Source organism: Cygnus olor, chromosome 4 (assembly GCF_009769625.2).
Source record: "Cygnus olor isolate bCygOlo1 chromosome 4, bCygOlo1.pri.v2, whole genome shotgun sequence".
NCBI classification, from domain to species: domain Eukaryota; kingdom Metazoa; phylum Chordata; class Aves; order Anseriformes; family Anatidae; genus Cygnus; species Cygnus olor.
In genome coordinates, this window is record NC_049172.1 from 11626598 (window position 1) to 11647768 (window position 21171).

Sequence of the window (21171 nt, forward strand, 5' to 3'; positions counted from 1 at the left end):
TTAAAGACATCTCTGACAAATAGCAATTGGAAAAAAATAAAATGAAGAGAAAGAACTTTTACAAGAGTGTATCACCAAAATCAGAAAATACTTTCCTCTGAAGTGAAGGGAAAAAAAAAATCTACAGGACTAGCCAAGTAGAGACCTCCAGGTAATACCGGATGCTGTTGACATACTGTGCAAATATAATGTCATGTAATCATCAGTGTCAATTCTCACCATAAGCTCTAAATAGTGTGCATAAAAACTTCATAATGATGTTGTCTGTACAGCCTGAGCAATCAAGCCATGGTCAACAAGGATTTGCTGTAGAAAAAAGACTTTGCTGTCTCTCAAGAAAATGCCTCTCAAGAAAATGCCTTTGGTAAAAAAATAGGCACTTTCCCCTTTCTGATCTTCACAGCAGCCCACACCTCCTACCTCTTGTTTTCCTTATAGACCTGATCCAAAATTTACCAGCAGGGTCTATGAAACTAACGGATTTATGTTCAGTTTCTGCTGCAGAGGCAAGATTGAAAAGCAGATGTTGTTCCTACAATAGGACAAGCAGATTTCCTAAACTGGCTGTCACAGTGCTGGAGCAGAGGTTCTTTCTGTACTGTCCTAAATAAAGTCTTTGGAATGCTATTATGCTGAGGTGTTGGAAACAAGTAAATTTTTTGATTATTTTGACAAGGACAGGATTTTCTTTGAGCCCTTTTTCTTTGTTATGGCAGGAGAACTGGAGGCAGGGAATCGGGTGTGAGATTAGAAACTTCGTGACAAGAGTTATCAAGCCAAGAGGACATGCTTTATGCATCCCTGCTGGATGGCTGTCAAACCATGCCTAGCCACAATGCATCATTTTTCTGCCTTGCAACCAGTATCTGTTGCCACTAGATGGAGACTTACGTACGAGTTTAGTCTCAGGTGCTAAATCCCAGGTGGATTTGATGTTTCTCAAATTTGGGGAGGCTGCATGTTGCTTGTACATCACAGTAAGCTGTCACACTCCAAGAGTGCGCCCAGTATCACGGTCAGAGAGTGACCATACGTCAATATAGTGGTCTCTGCACAATGGGATTCGGTGGTAGACCTCAAGATTGGTAGGCTACTTTCACAGATGAGAAAACCGAATTGATGGCAATTGCTAGACTAACATTGTCACTGTGTTCGTGTTTCATTTCCTCATAGTGTCTGACAGACTACTTGGAAATAATAAATGTTATTGCCAGCTACCACCTTTGGTATATTGAACAACTCACAAAATGGGAAGAAAAAAAAAAGTCTCTTCCTTTCTTAAATATTTCTTAATTATACTCTCACAGAGGCACGAACAACATCATTTATTGGCTCAGCTCCGGCCAGCTGCAAGTCCCTTTGAAACCAGCTAAAACTGGCCCTCAACTAACACGGGGCAGCTTCTGGACTCTTCTCACAGAGGCCACCCCTGCAGCCCCCCGCTACCAAAACCTTGCCACATAAAACCAATACAGTGATCAAAGGCTGCCCTTACAAGCTCAGGCAGGTTTTAGCTTGGGATCTTTCCTTGTTAATTTTGGTTTTCCCCTGTTTGGCTATTGCTTAAGACTAAAATGCTCATGAGCAGTTAGGCTGCCACACAGCTTGCATGGCATTTGGACAGAAATTGTGTAACGTGCTTCTTGCTCTTGATCTCCCACATATGTTTAGCAATCACCTTGATTTTAGTATGACTTCAAACAGTGATTTGCCTGGGCAAAACTTAATTGTTATGTTATAGTTTCAGTTTGGGGAGGGGCATGACTCTATCACATTGCTAGTGTCTTATGAACCCAAAGTGAGTGCAGTAGCAACAGCACTATTGCTGCCATTTTACAACTCTGACTTTCCCTGGATTTTAAGCTAAATTATGACACTGTTCTGCAGTGATGCTGTTTCTCCACACATCAAAAATTCTTAGATCACCAAATTCTCAAATGCCAAGAAGTTTTGCACGGCCATGTTTGACGTTGTAATTAGGTAAGCCTGGAGAAGCCTCATGTTATTTTTAATAATTTTTTAATTAGTGTGACTGTCTCCATCTCATTGACTCAGTAGGCTGGTAAACCTGCTGCTTAAGTATACGTTAACTTTGTACTCAGCTATTTGTCTTCATTTAGTTGTTTATCCTTAAAGTTGGCATTTTATTGAGCCAAACCATTTCAGTAATGCTTCAGTAATTCAAGTAGGTGTCTTGACTGAAATGAATAACATGCCCTCCACCCCCCCCCCCCTTTTTTTTTTTTTGTTTGAAAAGGTTTCTTTTTACTGCTTTTTGGATGAGAAGTCCTGTTTAGTTACACCATGGTAGAGAAACCTGTCTGCCAGATGTCTGGCAATTTCCATCTGCTCTCACATGCATGATGCATTATTCGTCTCCTTTTCTCACCTGCAGCAGCCAGCTCTAACACCACATTCTTCACTTGAAAATACCCCATTACACCTCTATGTACAGCTTTGTCTAAAGAATCATGGGTTCACCTCTACCCTTTCTGAGTCTCTGAGAAGGGGCTTTTCATGGACTGTAGTGGAAGGGGTGGTCCTACACCAAGTGCTGACGTTCAAAGCACATTTATTTGGATTGGCCTTCTTGTGAGTGGGCTGGAAGGTCACATCAAGCATCCTGTAGCTGGCTACTTGGCCAGCCAGGAAAGAACGGAGTTGTACTCTGATGTCACGGTAGAAATGATGAATAATGGTCGGGTTAAAGCAACATATTGCATACCAGGGATAATGGGATTATTCACAGATGTGGCGTGAAGAAATTCCTTTGGACTTCTAACGGTATCCTCGCTGTTCTTTCCCTCTGGGAACGTTGTTTGAACATCTGAGGTCAAATGTCTTGTTTGTAAAACACGTGTAAGGGGATTTTTTTCTTTCTTTCTTGAATGATTGAATGATTTTATTAGCCTGTCCTTTGCAGTGTTTTTACATTTGTTTTTGGCTATTGTGTGGAGTTAGAGAGTATCTGGTGTAGGTGTGTATCTCAGCCAAATAAAGTATTCTGCTAGCCCCCTTTAAAAGGTAGGTAGTTTTAAAAGTCATCAAGCAATTCTTGCACACGGATGGTAGGAGTACAGCTGAGAACTACAGGCAACAATTGTGTGATCGAACGTGGGTTGACATGACATGACATGACATAAAAGCTAGTGATACTCAGCTTCTGAGTCTCATAGGCCTTCATCTATCTTTCACAACGTATTTGCTCTGATTTGAGCACTCTAGACATATTTATAAGAAGTTTCACAAATATTCACCCATGCAGTATAAAATACCTCCAGGGTATAAAAGAGACAGCAAAGACAGCAAAAGGTAGTGTTGTCTCTGACAGCAAGATAGAAAAACACAAAATTAGCCCTGTGGAACTTGCTGTTTCTGCTTGCGTGTATAACTCTGACGTGGTGGTTTGGTACAACACCTTAGACAGAGAACATGAAACAGCATAATGAGGGATTTTCTAGTATTGGATTTTTGGATTTTGTTTGTTTGTTTGTTTCCCTGTCATAGACATGACTAATTCTGATTTGTTTGTTTGTTTTGTTTTCTATGGTTTTGTTTTGGTTTTGGAATTGCTTACAGGAAAGCAGTGAAGGTTTCCAAAGTAGGATGCAGCCTACAGTCAGACACCACAACATGTCTTGGGTGATTTCTACAGTCCCAGAGGTACTGGCATTCCACATTTATAACACCTTTCTTTCCCACACAGTCATTCTGAAGGGCAGTGGTTTGGTGAAAGGAGACTGGGGAGATGAGGATATAAAGAAGTATGTCTCTGTGGGAAGGGTAGAAGGTTAAGGAAGGAATCCACTCACTTCTAAGCTGGGGATAAGGAAAAGTTCAGCTAAATCTTAGTGTGCCCTTCACAGGGGAAGCTGGCCGTGCTTGGTGCTGATTAGGAAAAGTTAGGTTGGGACAAAGGCATTGAGGACGTTTCACTCGTTTCTATTCTTCTGTCACATAGGAGCCTTTACCTCTCCTAAGACTTTCAGCAAGTACAGAAGCTTCTTTATTAACTCGGAGAAAATATGACATATCCCAAAGTGTTCCAGTGACTTCATAGAAGAGTGAATTTCCTGACTTGAGCAAGCATCCCTCAGCTGTGGTTGGAGAAAAAAAAACATTAGCCAGAGTACTGGCTTGGGTGCTGCTGGTGCTTGTATTCTGTTCCTGCATTATATAAAATAAGAATGCACACGCTACTTCTGAAATTTTGTTTATAAAAGCCTTAAGGCTGTAGCTGCTGTTCACTATAGGTTCACGTCTGAACTCTTCGCCCCCAAAGTTACCAGAGAGCGTCAGTTTCTCATCGCTTTCTGTCCAGGTTACAGTTTGAAGCATGTCATTGTGTTTTGCTGTGGAGCTGTGATTCAGACTAAGAAAATAGCTTTGTGTGATTTATGTGAAAAACATGTTAGTGGCTTACGGTAGAGAGGGTGATGGAGGAGGAGGAGGATGTTACATCAACTCTGAGTCCCACAGTATAGGAAGCAGGAAACTTAGAAAATGCTAAAGCTAAAGTCTAACTTTCTGCTATACAAAGTGGGAAACTAATCATTTTGGGTTAGGTTGGTTTAACTGAGCTTAGACAGGAAACAGAAACTGAGTATGAAGGAAATTCTGATTACAACACCTAATAAAAATACATTATGAATGAAAGTTGAAATCTGCAGGTAACATTTTCCATCTGACACATAGTTCAGTCCCTTCCCATCTGCCTCCAGGAAAATGTTCTTATTCCTCAATTTTTCTCTAGCTGTACAGCCTTTCTTTTCTTCCCATACCACATGCAGGTACTTCTGAGAGGCAGACTTTCCAAAGACCTTGTCTTCTACTCACATGCTAAGGCACTGCCGAGTAACACTTGCACCTGAAAGGATACAGAAATAAGTATGTGTATGTGCTTCTCTTCCACAAAAAAGTGTCAAATGTTGAAACTACACAACTCTACAGTGCAATTTTGAAACATACTTTCATACTTTTCTTTAAATTTCTAGTACCAGCCCTGCTTCCAGCCTGAGGTGAGACAGGGTGGGACGATGGGGAATTAGTTCTTCCTGCTGCTGGCACGTGGACTCTTTGTATGATGTGACTGCTGGCAGTCGCAAGCACTGTGGGTTTTTTCCACCCCTTTTTGCTTTAACCTTTCTCTTATTTCACTACTATATCCCTAGATGGAAAACCAGGGGGTTGAGGGGCATAGGTGGGTGGGGTGGGGTTATGATTAATTCCAGCATTCCACACTTCTTACGTTCAGGCCCAATATTGTTCCACATAGAACTGCCACTAACAAGCAGAGTGCTGGTTATAGTATGGATTCTTCCTTGGCAAAGGAGTATATTTTGCGACGCTGACTTCACATCGTGGCAAATGAGTATGTGTCCTACATAGACTTCATGTCGTGCTGGTCGGCTCTGTTAACCTGTAGGTGCGTGGGGACCAGAAGCAGTCGTGACCTACACAGCACACACTCTCTAAAAACACAAAGGGCGCTACTGATTTTCCTTCCACTCTACAAAGTGGATTTTGTGGCAACAAAACGCGCTGAGACTTGGCTCTTCCCAGACTGCTCCCTGCTCAGCTAGGGGCGACGGAGGGGTCGCGGCCAGGCCGGGGGAGCCCCCCCCCCCAGGCCCAAAACCCCCCGGCTGCTCTCGGGGGGGGGGCAGCCAGCAGCGTGAGGAGCAGGGGGCAGGCCCTGCTCCCCCCGGCCGCGGGGGCAGAGGCAGGGGCGGGCCGGCGGGGCGGGCCGGCGGCCTGGAGGGGGCTGCCGGGCCCAGCGGAGGCGGGCGGGCTGCGGGAGCCGGGCCCGGGCGGCGGGCAGGCAGCATGGGGGCCGGGGCGCTGGCCATCTGCGTGAGTAGGGCGGCCGGGGACGGGGCGGCGCTGCCCGGGGAGCGGCTGCGGATCGCGGCCGGGCCGGGGAGAGCGGGAGCAGGCGGTGGGGTGGCCGCCCTCAGCCTGTCCCGTGTGGGGCTGGGAGACGGGAGAGGCCGGCGCGGCCCCGGAGCTTCTTCGTCATTCCCGCGTGTCTTCCAAGCGGTGCTTAGGGGAAGGTGAAAAAAGGGCTTTTTTCGCACTTTTAGCCAGCGAGCAGCTGATGCGTGGTGCCCTGTGTAAGGCTGGGCTGGGTGAGCTGCAAACACGCCGTCCCGGGCAGCTCCCGTGCTGCTTTTGTGCTGTACGGCATCGGCATGCAGAGGCTGTGAGGGTTACTTTTATAAGTCGCTGTGGTCAGTTACAGTCAGTTACGTGCTTTGACAACTTTTCCTGTTATAGCATCAAATCTTCCTTGTCTAAGGTCATATAACAGTGAATGCTCAGAACTGTTGTGAGGCGGCACTTCGATTTTGATTAAGTGTATATTTGAGATAACTACCCTTAATTTTTTTCTCCCTGGTTAATATATCCTTTCCAGATCCCAAAAGGAGTCTAACAATTTACTCCTCTGTTCCTGCAGACGAGGGAAATGTCTCTCGGTTGTCTTCCAGATGTGAATTATGAGTTTGACCAAGGAATTTCAGCTCTGTGGCTCAGTGTTTTGAGCGCTAAAATGGCAACAGGCCAGAACCCTACACTTGAGCAAGATTTTTTGTGGGGGTAATTGGAGGCCTTGATTAGAAAAGTTCCCTAAGCACCACGGCTGCTCGTAAACTGCTCAGGATTTTTGCTGTCTTGTGAATTGAACCCAAGCTACGTAGCTTTTTCTTTGGCATGTATCCGCCTGAAGTGAAAATCATATATTACCCATTTAACCCTCAATGGAAACATCTCCTTTAAAAAGAGATACGTGACAAGATATTTTAACAAGTCGGTCAAATTGTAGTTCAATAATTTAGGCATGTAGTGTTTACTGTAAAGAATTAAAAAGGTGTTCACTGTAATGCTGGTTTTATTTATATATTGTAATGATGTTTCACAAATAAAAAACATATTTATACAAGTAACGTGTTTCATAAAGATCAGATAAGTGTTGCATAGTACCTGGAACTATAGAACCTACATGTACTCCAGGAATATATTTTTAATGGGAAAGGTACAGCAGAGTAGAAGAAATGAACTGCCAGTTTTATTATATCTGGATGGACAGTCAGGCATAACAGCAACCCTGTGCAGATGTTCAGGTTCATTACAAACTGCAGTAAGAATATCATGTCATCAACGAAGAAGTTTTAAGTATTTGTTTAAAAAACAACAACAACAACAAAAAAACAGTACACCTTGTCCTTATGCAGTCAAGCGCCAAGACCCAGGCAAGAGTCTGAGCAGTTCCTTGTGTTATGTATAAAGAATATCGTAATTTTTTTGTAAGGTTTCTACTGCCTATTTGTTACTAAAACACTGTAGGAATATATTGATTTTTATGCATCACACTAGCGGTGACTTCTTAAACTAATAGACTGAACTCCGTGGTATCAGTGGCCCACTGTTCCAGCAGTGTGATGTCAGAAACATGGGGAAAACATCAGAAATATCAGTAGAAAAACTTATTTCCTCTTGAGTGAGGTTTACTGAGTTCTATTCTGCTTGTCTGTGTTAGAGAAATGATGCTTAGGTGTGTATGGAAGTCACGACTATGGTGGGTTATGTTGTTCTGCCTTTGGCAGTCTTTCCAAACCAATAATACCATATGATTATTTAGATTTCAGCGTTCCAAAATTAATCCTAAATTATGTTATTCCCTCGGGTCTTATTGAATATTGTCTCATGTTCTCTCTGCCACTGCAGTTCAAAACTTGTGAGAATGTCTTCCAGATGTATATTGTGCCTCCAGATTAAGCTATGGGATGTTTGCATTTGAAGCTGGTCTGGTCCTTTCCCCACATATTAGGTGTGATTAGATTACCTAGTCCCTGCTAACCTTGAAATCTCTGTACTTAAATTGCAGACTTAGCAGATACTAAACATACCATAAAATCTTTTGTAAGGGTCCATCTCAGCTGGCAGTGGCCAAAATGAATCCTCAGGGAATAGCATTTAGAAGAAAGATGCAGTGAACCTTCCCTAGAGTACCCTCAAAGACTGACAGGCGTTCTGGATACACCCTGATTATGTTGTATTGGGATTTTTCATGTGTTTGTCCAGTTGTTTTTTGCAAGTCCTCTGAACTGCATGAGTTACAAAAGCACCCTCCTGTGAGTCAAAGTTAGGTCTTAGTCTAGTAACAAGCTTGCATACAAAAGTATCTTTCTCCTTTATCATAATTATATGCTACTTACACTCTTTTCCAGTTACTCTTCTATTTTTTTTTTCTCTCAGTTATGTTTTTCTACTTCACAGTGACTTTCCTATGAATTAAAAGGAAGTAAGACCAAAATCTTATTCTGGAACATAAAAGTCAATTTTGATGGATACGCTCATGTTGTAACCATGCAACCTTCTGCAGCAAACAAGACTAATGCACGTTTTTCCTGTGCTTCTTTAAGCAAAGTAAATCGGCTGTGAGATTGAAGGAGGACATGAAGAAGATAGCCTCACTTCCACTGAACAAGCAGAAGGACACAACCCGTCCAAAGGTGTTTGGTGTGAGTCTTCTGGAGCTCCAGCAGCAGGGACTAAGCAAGAACGGCATCCCAATAGTTGTGTGGAATATAGTTGAGTACCTGACCCAGCACGGTAAGCTTAATGAAATTACTTTTGCCTCTATATGTAAGGCTCTTCAGGGGGAAAAGATTTTTTTTTTTTTTGTCCTGAATAGGACTGTGGTGCTAACCACATGTGATTTGTTTCTTTTTTTCCATCCCTGGTGCTGAATTTACTATTTAATGGGATGTTTATAAACTACAGTGTTATGAAACACCACATGCTCATTAGTAAGCTGTTCAGTTTTGTAAATAGAGCATATTTCATTGTGAAGCTTTGTGTCGTTTTCTAGTTGCAAAACATTCAACTATTTCACAGTTTCTGACAGTGAGAAGACAAATATCTACACAGAGATATTCATGTGCACATACAAATCCCATGAGAATACGTTACTGAATGGGAATACATGTGCTTGCAGGTTTTCAGTTAGATTTCAGTTATTTTTAACCCCCTCAGGAAGGTAGGTATCAAATTCTTAGCCTTTGTTTGCATTTATTTAATGGGACTTCATTCCCTGTTGATGAAATACATCTCTTTGCAGAAATCTAGAGCACTGTTGGTGCACAGATGTATCCTGTCTGTAGCACTTTTTCTGCACTGGAAAAGATTTTGTGGCAGCAATTTCATCTTGTAAGAAGCTGCATCTGTTTTTACCCTAAGGTCTTTCTTTTAGCTGCTCAGTAATGATAATCCCATTACAGAGTCTTAAGATTCCACGTCTGTGTCTTGATAGACCCTTAGAAGCTGGTAGATGCAAACACAGCTTGAAAGTTAGCTTAGATTAAGGTACAGTGCGAATTTAAAATATAATCCTACCTTTATTCCGCAGTAGCGTTTTGCTTGATCTACTTCACCTTGCTTTAAAGTAGTCTGCTAGAACAGTGAAAAAGCAAGGATTGGAAGAGGTCTTGCATCATTCAGGTTTAATCAAAACCAGAAGTTGACAGACCCTCTTGATTGCAAGTTGCGGGCTATACTCTGCCTTCCATAAAAAGATCTGCATCCCACACAAGTGTTTCCCAAATGTGAGCTGAACAAGCCAAGTCTTCTACTCTGCAGCGAGATTAGTTGGTCTTCTAAATGCCAAGGTGATTATCCAGCCTTGATAAGCATATAATCCATTCTCTTTCTCAAGAGTGCAAGGAAGATCTCAAATATGCCCTCTTATGTGGGAAGTTCTTGAAATGGTTGTTCTGTTCTCACCCACAATTTGTTTTGTGAAATAATGGTGATGTTAACCATGAAAACATTTTAAACAGAGCCCCAGGTATGAACTCAAACTCTTAGGAGGCATAGTGTTCTGCCAACCTTGTTTACTGTTTGTTCAGTATGTCTCCTGTTCCGCAAAGATGCAGTAATAGGCACCACAGGACTTTTTTAAGTCAAGCCGTTTCAGAGACTCTCTTCCAGCTCACGGGGAACTGACTATCCATTTGAAAAAGCTGAGCCAACTTTTGGGTAGCTACATTCTTGAACGAAGTTTGTATTAAACTGCTTATTTTCAAATTTATAGGTGAAACCAAGTTTTCCTATACTGAATTTAGCAATATTTGGTTACTGTTCCAAGTGGGTTCTAGCCTGTCTTTATTTCTATAAATGACTGTTTGGGAAAGAGCAAAGGACATTTTATCTGCACGGGGGCTCTCTTCAATTTATGCTGCAGAAATAATTACTGAGATGTGGTGTTTCCTGTTGTCCCCCAGATGGCAGTACAGCATGTCACATTAGAGTGTTTTGTTGTGAATACAGGAATACAAGATCTGTAAGCTGTGTCTCACATTAGTCAAGTAAAAAGCTTAAGTGTTTGAAAGTCTGTCCATTTTTTTCTTACCAGATCAGTTTGTTTGCTGATCCAATAAAAGAGATTGCTTTTCCTTACAAGGTCTGCTGCATCAGTACTGATTTCTTGGACTGGCAGCGTTCTGTTAGGCTCCTACTTTAGCAATGACCACTCTGAACTAATGAAAACCATATATCTTATATTTCGATCATCTTAGTGTTATGCTTCTAAAGAAGAATAAGCAGGTCTATAGACACAGTATCAGAAAAAGCAGAGTTGTTGTGAAAATGATTTAGTGAATAATTAATTTACCGAGTTGAGCTTTAGGCACATGTTTTCCTAAAGTTTTTGAATCTCAGCATATGCCTAAAAAGTGATGCTTGATACAATATGATTCATCTCACTTCCTCCATGGAAACCTTCACTGGGTGTGGGTTGTCTGGCCTGAAATGATTGATAATTTTTATTTTCATAGCGAAATACTTTGGGCCTCGTGCTGTCCAAAATATGCATTTGATCTCAGAGATTTTCTGCTATTGTGAAGCTGTGGTGCTTATTATAGAGTTACTGCTGCAATCAGTATGTATTCATATGTCTTTGCTTCATGGTGGTCACAGGTAAGAAGCTGTTACCCTAAAAGTGAAGCTTGAAATACTCACTTGTGTGAATAAGTGAGTACTTGGCAGAGTCCCATTGAAGCTAATGGACTACTTGCAAAGGTGAAACAATTTTGAAAGGTTTGTAGAACCTGGATTCTTTTCGGTTGAAGTATACTGATGCAAAATGCAGCCCTCTCAATTGATTTCTGCATGGTGTGAGATATTTGCGTGTTACGGCAATGCCAAAGGGTGTTGTGGGTTTTCATAGAGTATCCCAGGCCTCAAGATCTAGTCAGCAGTATTTGTTAAGTTATCATAACCCGATACTTGACCATTGGAGTTTCTAGGGGAAAAATAATATCTTTTTAAACTACGTAGTATTAATCGTCCTCCTTTGTATTGATGGTAGTGTATTATTCACACTAGAATATTTGTTTTATCATATCAATAGTGTCTTAGTTCAGACCATCCTCATGTGTAATACATAATTATAGGTATGACCCAAGAAGGTCTCTTCAGGGTAAACGGCAGCATGAAAATGGTGGAACAGTTGCGTCTGCAATACGAGCGTGGAGAAGAGGTGGAGCTAGTTAAAGATGGCGATGTGTACTCAGCAGCCAGTCTTCTGAAATTATTTTTGAGAGAGTTGCCAGATGGGATTATCAGCTCTGCCTTACAGCCCAAGTTCATTCAGCTTTACCAGGGTAAGTGAGAGGTAAAAATTTCCATCCATCAGTGTGCTTTTTTTCGGGAGAATTTTATGCAGACATCATAAGCAGTACTCTCTGTTTCTTAGCTTACATACTTTGTTCTGTATTTCCTTTGACTTTAGCTTTAATCTGCTCCCAGGCGTCTCCCAGATGTGCAATTCTGAGTCTTGGCAGAAATCACAATGGCGTTAGAAAAGAGAGAAAACTGTTTCTTGCATATTTGGTAAAATCTGGACTATTTATGCTTTTCCAATTCAGTTATATCTGCAAAATATAAACTGAAATTATCAATTGGTTTATTAGAGCAAGCTTGTAGACAATAACTGCAGTCTCTCTAGGACACAGGTTTGCTTCTGTTTTGCTAGGGTGATTACTTGGAATTTCATTCTAATGGACTCTGAAATGTTATAACAACGTCATCTGCTAATCACATTTATTATCCACTGAGCCCCAAAGCATATATTGTCTAAATTTCCACTTCTCACTAAGGGATGTGATTGACCATCAGAAACAAGCCAGTTTGCAAGTAACAACAGACTTCACCTTTACCAATCATAGCATAGAACCTGGAAGACTTACTTTTTTTTAACCTTTAAGTAGTAGATAATCTGTAAGGAAGAACATCACTTCAGCTTTAGAAAGTTGAAACTTGCACAGCTGTTTGCCTAAATGATTTGTTGATCTAATCCATCTGTATTAGTCCATATTGTTATGCAGACTTGACGGTGGTTGGCCCTGTTCCTGGACCATCTGGGTCAGTGGGAGTTCTTTCGCTGCAGGCAGTTGATGCCTCTTCTTGCTGTCTTCCTAAGAAGCTGCGAAGTGAGTAGGTACATGTTACTAGAGATATGCTCTTTACAGTAAAGCAGGCAAATAGGATACATGTAGAGGAGGAACGATGTAGAGGAACATCCTCTGAACAGATCCCCAGTGGAAGACAGTGCAAAGTTTTCACACTGTTGTCCTCAGGTTTCCCTCCCACTTTTTTTGGCCTGCAGTGGAGGTGAAATTTAGTTATTGCCTGGAGCAGGGAGAACACAACCATGTCTTCTCTTCCTTTCCTGTCTGGGGCTCTCCAGACTGTTAAGGGTGTGCTGAAGAAGAACTCTGCCTTTCCCTAAGTGCAGTCAATAAAGTAATAATCAGGTTGTATGTGCGCTGTGTAAAATACCTTTCTCTGTAAAATATCATTTAGTAAAGTTGTCTGGGGCCCAAGGACAGGGTTCAGGAAGTGCTGGGTAGGAAGGTGCCGTTGTTTTAGAAAGTCCCTTTTTAAAATTTTTTCGGTCATAGCTGTGCTTTCTTTCGGATCTCTTAGATTTAACCATGTCTGACTCATGAGATGCATTTAATTATGTTCCTTCACTTAAATCACTTTAAGTGGAAATTTTGTATAAGTTGCACGTTCCCTGTTCTGCATCCCTGTCCCACAAAGGTCATATCACTGTATTTCGCCAGAAACTATTGATGTACTTTGTGAACTGTGCTGTTTGTGGAAAGTCTCATTCATTCTTGCTTCCCACAGGAAATAGAAAATTCCCCCAGTGATTTCTATGGAAATGAGATACATATCCATAATTAGCAGACTTAGCCACCAAGCTTTGTTGTCTCAAAAAAAAGTTACTGGTGTAAATCACAAACCTGGTTCTCCAAAAGTCTGTTTAGCTGTGATGTACCTTTACAGTTAAGCTTGCATGTATTGTACAATAATCTCTAGTTCTAGTTCCATTATATTTTTTATTAGGGTTAGCTGTTATGGCAAGGGGAAGGTTTTGGTAAAGTTTGAAGAAAACTGAGTTGTTTTTTTTCATGCGCTGGAAAATGCATCATAAATTGTTCTGAAAGGCACTGATTACTTTTGTAGGGTTCAGATTAGTTTCAGTGGTAGATGGGCCTGTGTTTACAGTTAAATGATCAACCAACTGTGCAGGATTGGCGGAATTATCTATTCACTTATCAAAGTATGTGCAAGGGTATTTGTTGCAAAATGGTACCAACAGCAAGCATGCCTGAGTGTTCTTTTTGTAAACTATGAAGAAAGTAGGTCAAGGTGTTTCTGAGCCAACAGGTTATTAAAAAATAACTTTGAATCTGGAGCCACTTCACTCTATGTCTACAGTGAAGGCAGTTACAAGCTCTGTTACAACCTCTGTATTCCCTCCTGTTGAAGCTTTATAATTATTTTAGAATTCCTTTGGAATATTTTCAGGGATTGGTATCAGCATCTTTTAAATCAGCTAAAAGTTTGGCCTGAGAATAATACACAATTACTTTCCTTCCTGTAAAAAATGTTAGGAAGTGATTCCCCCAGTTAAAAATAGCTGGACTGAAAACTACAAGTCTTACCTGAGATTGTAATCCTTTTTAAAGCAGGGTATAGTCCACGTTACCAGACCAAAGAGTAAATGATCTGCCCTTTATTGAAAAAGAGAAATGTGATACGTTGGTAGTTCAGGAAGTCCACACAGCTGGTTTGGCATGCTACCAGAAGCCTGTGCAACAGCAGCGTGAAATGTGCATGCTGCCCCTAAATCCTGACGCAATGCTGTTTATATAAATATTCAGAGTAATTCCAAGACTATGCAGTTCCAGAAAACATCACGTAGCGTATCCCATGGGCAGTCTGCTGCGTCCTGACCTCCTCTCTCTACCCTTGGAGAAGGGCAGTGACAGTGGGAGTTGAGAAGGGCCTCCATCTGTAAATGGTGTTGATTGGAGACGTGTAGCAAGTACAGGTTAGGGACACACTGGTAGTGATCTTTGTGTTGACTGGTCTCCTCAGAGTGCTTGACAAATATGAACGTTGCTTTTTGCAGGGGATCCTGGGGTCAAAAATGCCCACTACAATCTGTTCTGTGGCTGCAGTTTTGCTGGAGAACAGGGCTGTGCCTGCCCAAGCAAAATGGGCCGTGCTTGCAGACCAGTGGAAGCCCTGGATGACTGAAAGATATTTCTTTCAGAAAACTCATTTGGAAGTAATCAGTAGCTTCTGTACAGAAACCCGTTTGAGCTTGTTTATTCCTTCTGGCTTTTCATTTCTTATCTTTTATAACCCAATCACTGACTCTTAAGACATTTGTACATACTAAGAACAAGCTCTGTATGCACAGCTCTTACCCCTTTCACAGGTCACTTGCATTTAGCAAGGCAGATTGCTGTTATCCTTTTTAGCATGCAGAAAGTTTTTCCATTATGTGATTTTTTTTTCTTTCTTTTTCTTCTTTGTTGCATTCCTTCTCCAGCAGGGGCACAGTGAAATGCAGGCTCCTGTCTTCCTTTAGCACTGAGTCTAATTAAGTTGAATGCTATTTGATCACTGAAAAATTTGCATTTTTCAGTATGCAGCAGCTAGATGAGAGTTCTGTCTCTCACATCCCTCCCCTCACAAACTGTTACAGCTGACAAGGTTTTGTGTAGTGCTAGTGAACAGCTCTGAAAGTTTCAGGGAGAGGGATGGGAGGTGGTGGAAGGGAAGGACGAGCTCCCTCCTGGATCAACAAGTCATTTTAGGGAGCGCTTGGTAGCCATCAACTGCTTGAGCTACATGAACAGGCAGGACCAAAAATATAGATTGTGTTGGGGGATTTTAGAGGTCAAACTTCAACCTGAATAGCGGGTGTGAAAATGAATAAATGAGAGCTGACTCTTTAACCACTGTAACTGCAATAACTGGAATAAACCAGATTCACTAGTTGTCTGTGGCTCTCCAGGCTATAGTGGCATGTTTTTAACCTTTCCCTGTAGCTTTTATTGTCATTTTGATGCTATTCTGGTTTGGAACAACTCATGACACTTCTGTTTTCTACGTGCTGAAGATGCTTGCTGTACATTGAAAACATTTGGAACCAGCTTTCTTGTGCAGATGGTAACACGCATCAGAGCTGCAAAAGAAGTAACAGGACAACTGTTCCCAATATAGTGACGGAGGGTAAATACAGCTCTGTGAAGTGCTTTAATGACAGAGAGCAAAGGGTCTCAAGTTGAATTGTGATGACAACCTTCTCGTGGCAAGGACTTCCTGCATTTCTGCTTCTGATGGCAGCAAGGTGTGATTTTATTTTATTTTTTTTCGTCTGGGGCAGAGCCTTGTCTGAAGCAAATCACTTCCTGGCAGAGGCTGGAGTCCCACTTCCTGTAGATTCTGGAGAAAGAAAGAAACACTTTGATTCCTTCAACAGCCTAGCCTAGCAAACACAGTGTAGTGGCGACTGCAGTGTACAGCCTGCTGCCTCTATGCCAAAGATTGACTTCTAGAGGCACGTTGATAGCTACGGACAGATGCAAGCTTTTCTGTCTGCCCTCCAGGCTGGTAGCATGCAAGGCAGCTGAAAGCTATGCAGACGTGATAACATGACGCTGAGCCCTAGACTCTCTTCCTTGCCTCACAGCAGAGGTAATTAGCTAGGGCACGGTGCCATGCTGATAGAGTTTCAGTGCTCGTAGGCTGGAGTTGTTTGGGGTCAGACCATTTGAGAAATGAACAAGTTACACGCACCTGTCTGGTGGCATCTGTACCTTTGGTGATGTTCAGACAGCATGCTCAGTAAGGAGAAGGAGTAGCATGAAGAGGGATTGATTGGGGAACTAGATCGTGCCAGTAGCATGTCAAAGAAACTCAATATGTACAGAAATATTTTCCAATGGTTCATCCTATGTCCCTCTTCTGATCTGTGGGTGTATACTGAAATTAAGCGAGACTGAGAACACCCTTGCAAACTTGTCTGTGCCTCCTACACTGTTGAGGCTCCTGTTTCTAGTTAATTAACATTTTTAGAGAGTGCCTGCTGTTTTCAGTTGCCTCCTTGACTGCTGCCCCTCAGCAGAGAGTCCCTAGCAAAAGCTCAATATACCAGGGAAAGTACTGTGCTTGAAAATAACAAGTGTTTTGGTAGCTGGGGGTATTTCTATATGATTTCTATATGATTTAAATACATAGTTATAATATTAAATACGATTTAAATATAGGTTCCTGAATTTGAAAGTCTGGCACTCTGCTGTTTCTATTATTGACAAGCTCATTTGTCTCATCTCAATGAGCTGCAGCATATGCTTAGCTTCATGCTGCACTCTGTAATCTAATTTAATAAGTAAGACTGCTCTTGGTAGTCTTGACTTCCACAGGACATCTTGTACCTCACAAAATTAGGCAACTACATAAGCTTAGGGCTTTGATACACTTGATGCTTGTCTGTATGGTAGTGTAAACAGCTCTGGTACCTTAATGTTTCTCTGATGGTCAGTACCAGCTGAGTAAACCTTTATGATTGACTTTGAAACAAATTGAAATATTGTCTAGCAGGTGGACAAAAGAAGGAAGAGGAAAATCAGGGAAAAAAAAAACAGGAAATCATCTGTCATGACTCACAAATATTCGGGCTCTCTAGTAAGTTGAAAAACTGTTTTATTTGAAATATTGTGGTCATGGACAGCTAAGTTCCATTCGTCCTGCAAAATGTGCAAAGTGCATGTTACACTGTATATGCATGTTACTCTCTGAATTCAGTATAACGGTAATTAGTAGCTTTTAAAAATGAAGCTCAAGTCTCAGCAGCAGGGTAATTAACAAATTAGTTTTGATTGATTTTTGAATTGCATTGGGAGGAAGGTTCAATATCCTTCCCTTGCCTTTTCACTGGAAAAGGGGTGAGAGAGAGAGATTTTCTTGTTCCCCTTTCAGCAGGGCAAAGAATTTCACGGCTCAGTAAATGGGTTTTCTGTCTCCTGCTGTTCAGTGGTTCTGTGACATTCAATTAGTGTAGTTTCTGAAGATCTTATGGTCTGATATCTGTCTGTGTTCCTAAAAGGACAGAAGTGAAAGCAGAACACACCTGATACTAAGATAGTACTGAGGAGGGAACAAAGGTTTGGTTGTGTCCAGAAATAAGCATCTCTGGGCCACACCACATACTAAATCATGTTTAATGAACAGGGACATCAGACCCACTAAATACAATTGACATCATGAGGCCATTAACTTTCAGTGTAGTCAGTGCAAATCTCTGTTCAAAATATTTTGTGGAGGTTATTAGCATCTTTCTTGTTTTAAAAGGATGGAGAATCCTTTGGTAAATGGAAAAGCACCTGTCAATCAAATGCCCCAGTGGGAGGTTCAGAGAGGCAATTAGTTCTCAAGGGCATTCCCTAATTAGGTGATGTGGAGATGGTAGTAGATGTTTTTTGCTTTTTTTCCTGAGTGAGGGCTTTGGCATTCCTTATCATAAGCAATTTATAGTTAAAAAAAAAAACAAAAACACTGTGCAGTTGTTTTGTTATTTAAACAGAAGTATGTTACAAGGTGAATTTCAGTGTTCTGTCTATGGGGAAATTAGTTTTGTTTTGGTTTTCTTTGAGCTTCATGAAAAGGTAATTAGTAATCAAGTCAGAGACTGTCCAGTCCAGTTTGATCAGTGAAAATACAAATCCATTACATTCCTTATTGTTATTCAATTTAACACAGACTTCTAGAGGCATTGTGAAATTTTGCTGCAGAAATAAAAATGTCAGATTTCCTACTGTTACCAAGCTGATTCATTGTAATGAAGTCATGATATTTTTTTCTCTATATCTGAAAATATTTTTCAAAGAAATACTTGCCATATGTAAGCAAGATTTTTGCATATTTCCTTCATGCATATTAGATACTTGCTTTCTTTGATGGAGATAATTTCTTAGCTGCAGCAGAAAAGAATATAGTTAATCACTTAGTTGAAATGTTTGGTCCTATAATTTAACTGGCATTTTAAACTTTGGCCTGCTCTCATGAAGTAATTCTTATTAAGTACGTGGTATCAAAACAGACAGATAAAAATTAACATTCTGTGAGTATAAGACTTCCAAAGGCTTTTCTCGCCTTTTACTGCATGTCATGTAAGGCAGGAAACTGAAGCCTATTAGCAGATGAAATCTTGGAAGTGCCTCTATGAAGTGATAAGTACATACATATAGAAATTAATTTGTTTCCCAAATGATATGCACGATAAGTCCTGTTTATTAGCCACAAAAATATCTGGTTGTAAAAGAGAAATCACGAATTTTTGGGATCACTTTCAGATATTTTTATACAGACTGGTAATTTACACAGCTAACCTCTTTCTAAAGGATCCTATACCTAGAATACTGTGCAATCCAGCCCTGGAATATTTCTGGGAAATTAAAAGTAAAAATGAAGATGAAAATTGTGAAGCATACTTATACATGCCTTGCACTATGTTCACAGCCTTTTCAAAGCAAAAATGTTGGGGAAGTGTAAAATATCCTTTTCTTCAAAGTCTTTGTTCTGGCAATACAGGGCATGGGATATTTTCCTGCCAGTCTGCTCCTCTGCATGGTACCAGGAGGATGTACAACAGAGGCAGCAGCTAGTTGCTGAACAGTTTCTGACCCAGCCTCATTTATTACATATTATTGACTAAAGACAAGTCTTGAAGATTTAGAAGTTTTCACAGAATGGCTGAGATGGGAAGGGACCTCTGGAGGCCATCTTGTCCAACCCCCTGCTCAAGCAGGAACACCTGTATCAGGTTGCCCAGGACCATGTCCAGGTAGCTGTTGAAGATCTCCAAGGAGAGAGACTCTACGGCCTCTCTGGGCAACCTGTTTCAGCGCACTGTCATCTGCACAGCACAAGTGCTTACTGATGTTCAGGCAGAACCTCTTGTGTTCCAGTTTGTGTCAATTGCCTCTTGTCCCATCACCAGACAGCACTGAAAATATGGCTCTGTCTTCATTGCATCTTCCCTTCAGGTATTTATACACATAAGGAGGCTCCCTGAGCCTCCTTTTCTCCAGGCTGTACAGTCCTAACGCTCTCAGCCTTTCCTCACAGGAGAGGTGCTCCAGTTCCTTGATCATCTTGGTGGCCCTCCGTTGGACTTTTTCCAGTATGTCCATCTGTCTCTTGTACAGGGGGGCCCAGGACTGGACACAGCACTCCAGGTGTAGCCTCACCAGTGCTGAGTAAAGGGGAAGGATCACCTATCTTGACCTTCTGGTGATACTTTTGCATAATACAGCTAAGAATACTATTAGCCTTCTTAACAGTAAGGGCATGCTGCTGACTCATGTTCAACTTGGTGTATACGTTTCTGCAGAGCTGCTTTGTAGCTGGGTGGCCCCCAGCATATACTGGTGCCTGGAGTTGTTCCTCCCCAGGTTCAGGACTCTGCACTTCTCCTTGTTCAACTTCACAAGGTTTTTGTCCGCCTACCTTTCCAGCCTGTCAAGGTGCCCTCTCCTCTGGTGAGTCAGCCACTCCTCCCAGTTTCGTGTGATCCTCAAATTTACTGAGAGTGCACTCTATCTCATCATCCAGATCGCCGATGAAGATGTTAAACAGGGCTGGACCCAGTAGTGACCCCTGGGGCACTCTGCTCATTACTGGCTCCGAGTAGACTTTGGGCCACTGACCACTACCTGTTGAGTCTAGCCTATCAGCCAGTTTCATTTTTGTGGCCAGTTTGGTTTTGACTGAATGCTGGGTAAAACTACTTGCTGAGGATCATAATGTCCTCTGAATGAAAAAATTCTTTGTTACCCTAAGAATGGAGAGGATGTCTTTATTCCCATGATAAGCCAGCAGCTACTTTGGGACAAGGCAGTCTTTTGCAGAGAACACAGAGGGTAAGAACTTAATGTGAGGTCACTTTGGCTTTGTCAAGCAATAAACCTTCGTGTCCTTCTCTAAGAAAAAAACAACTACACGACAGTTTTACAACCCTGAAACCATCCACTCATAAGGCTGATCATAACAATAAAACTGTTAGAAATGCACTCCTGCTAATGGACGCTGCTTGTAATTAGATTGGTAAGGAAAACATTTAGTGCTTGAGTTCTGTCTAAAAGTGTGGTTGTACAAAAACCCAATAACTGTATATGAGAGTTTCAATAAAATTGTGTTTTGGAGGAGAGTAGAAATGAGTGTTTACAAGTGTTAAGGCTTGTTTTGACATAAAGGAAGGGGAATGATGATTATTTTTTTTCAAAATTTTACTTTAATAAAATGCAAAACTAACATTTTGGTTGGTACAAACCACTTCTTGGAAAGCGGAGAAGGGGAGCAATCATGTGGAGAAGGGGAGCAAAGAATTTTGTGGTTTTTGAGTTCAATTTCAGAAGCAGAACAAAATGAAGTAGAAACTGTGTGTGAGGCCAAGCTTGTGTTCACTGCCTTAGTCTGTATAAGCACATCATCTCTGAAGTTAATGCAATTTTTGCTTCTTTTTTTAAAAAAAAAAAAAAAGCACTGCATGAAAGGAAGTTGGCTTTAGTCCTGCTTTCCCATACTGAACTGATTAATGTCAGGCTTTTATCCATACTTAAATTCTAGAAGATTGTACAGTATGACAAGGCTATTCTCTAACATTAGGCCAAATTTGGGCTTCTTATGGAATGTAACAGTTCCCTAAACATCCTTTTTTCCTTAAGCAAGACTCCTTATCAAAGACTTAGTATGGAGTTGTCATTGTGAATTGTCATAGTATGTGTGTCATTGTGTCAAAACAAT

The 21171-nt window shown here is 41.3% G+C and overlaps 1 protein-coding gene across 7 annotated transcripts in view; it reads left to right on the forward strand.

Moving 5' to 3' along the window:
- The first annotated feature begins 5790 nt into the window (after positions 1-5790).
- FAM13A (family with sequence similarity 13 member A) overlaps positions 5791-21171 on the forward strand; it is a 135236-nt gene continuing 119855 nt past the window's right edge. For 4 of the 7 annotated variants that reach the window (XM_040555922.1, XM_040555923.1, XM_040555924.1 and 1 more), the window contains exons 1-3: positions 5800-5853; positions 8424-8613; positions 11454-11663. In XM_040555922.1, the coding sequence (XP_040411856.1) occupies positions 5827-5853; positions 8424-8613; positions 11454-11663 (427 nt within the window). In that variant the 5' untranslated portion in view covers positions 5800-5826. Of the gene's footprint in view, positions 5854-8053; positions 8071-8423; positions 8614-11453; positions 11664-21171 lie in introns of those variants that run through there. The other 3 variants (XM_040555919.1, XM_040555920.1, XM_040555921.1) reach the window with 2 other exon arrangements.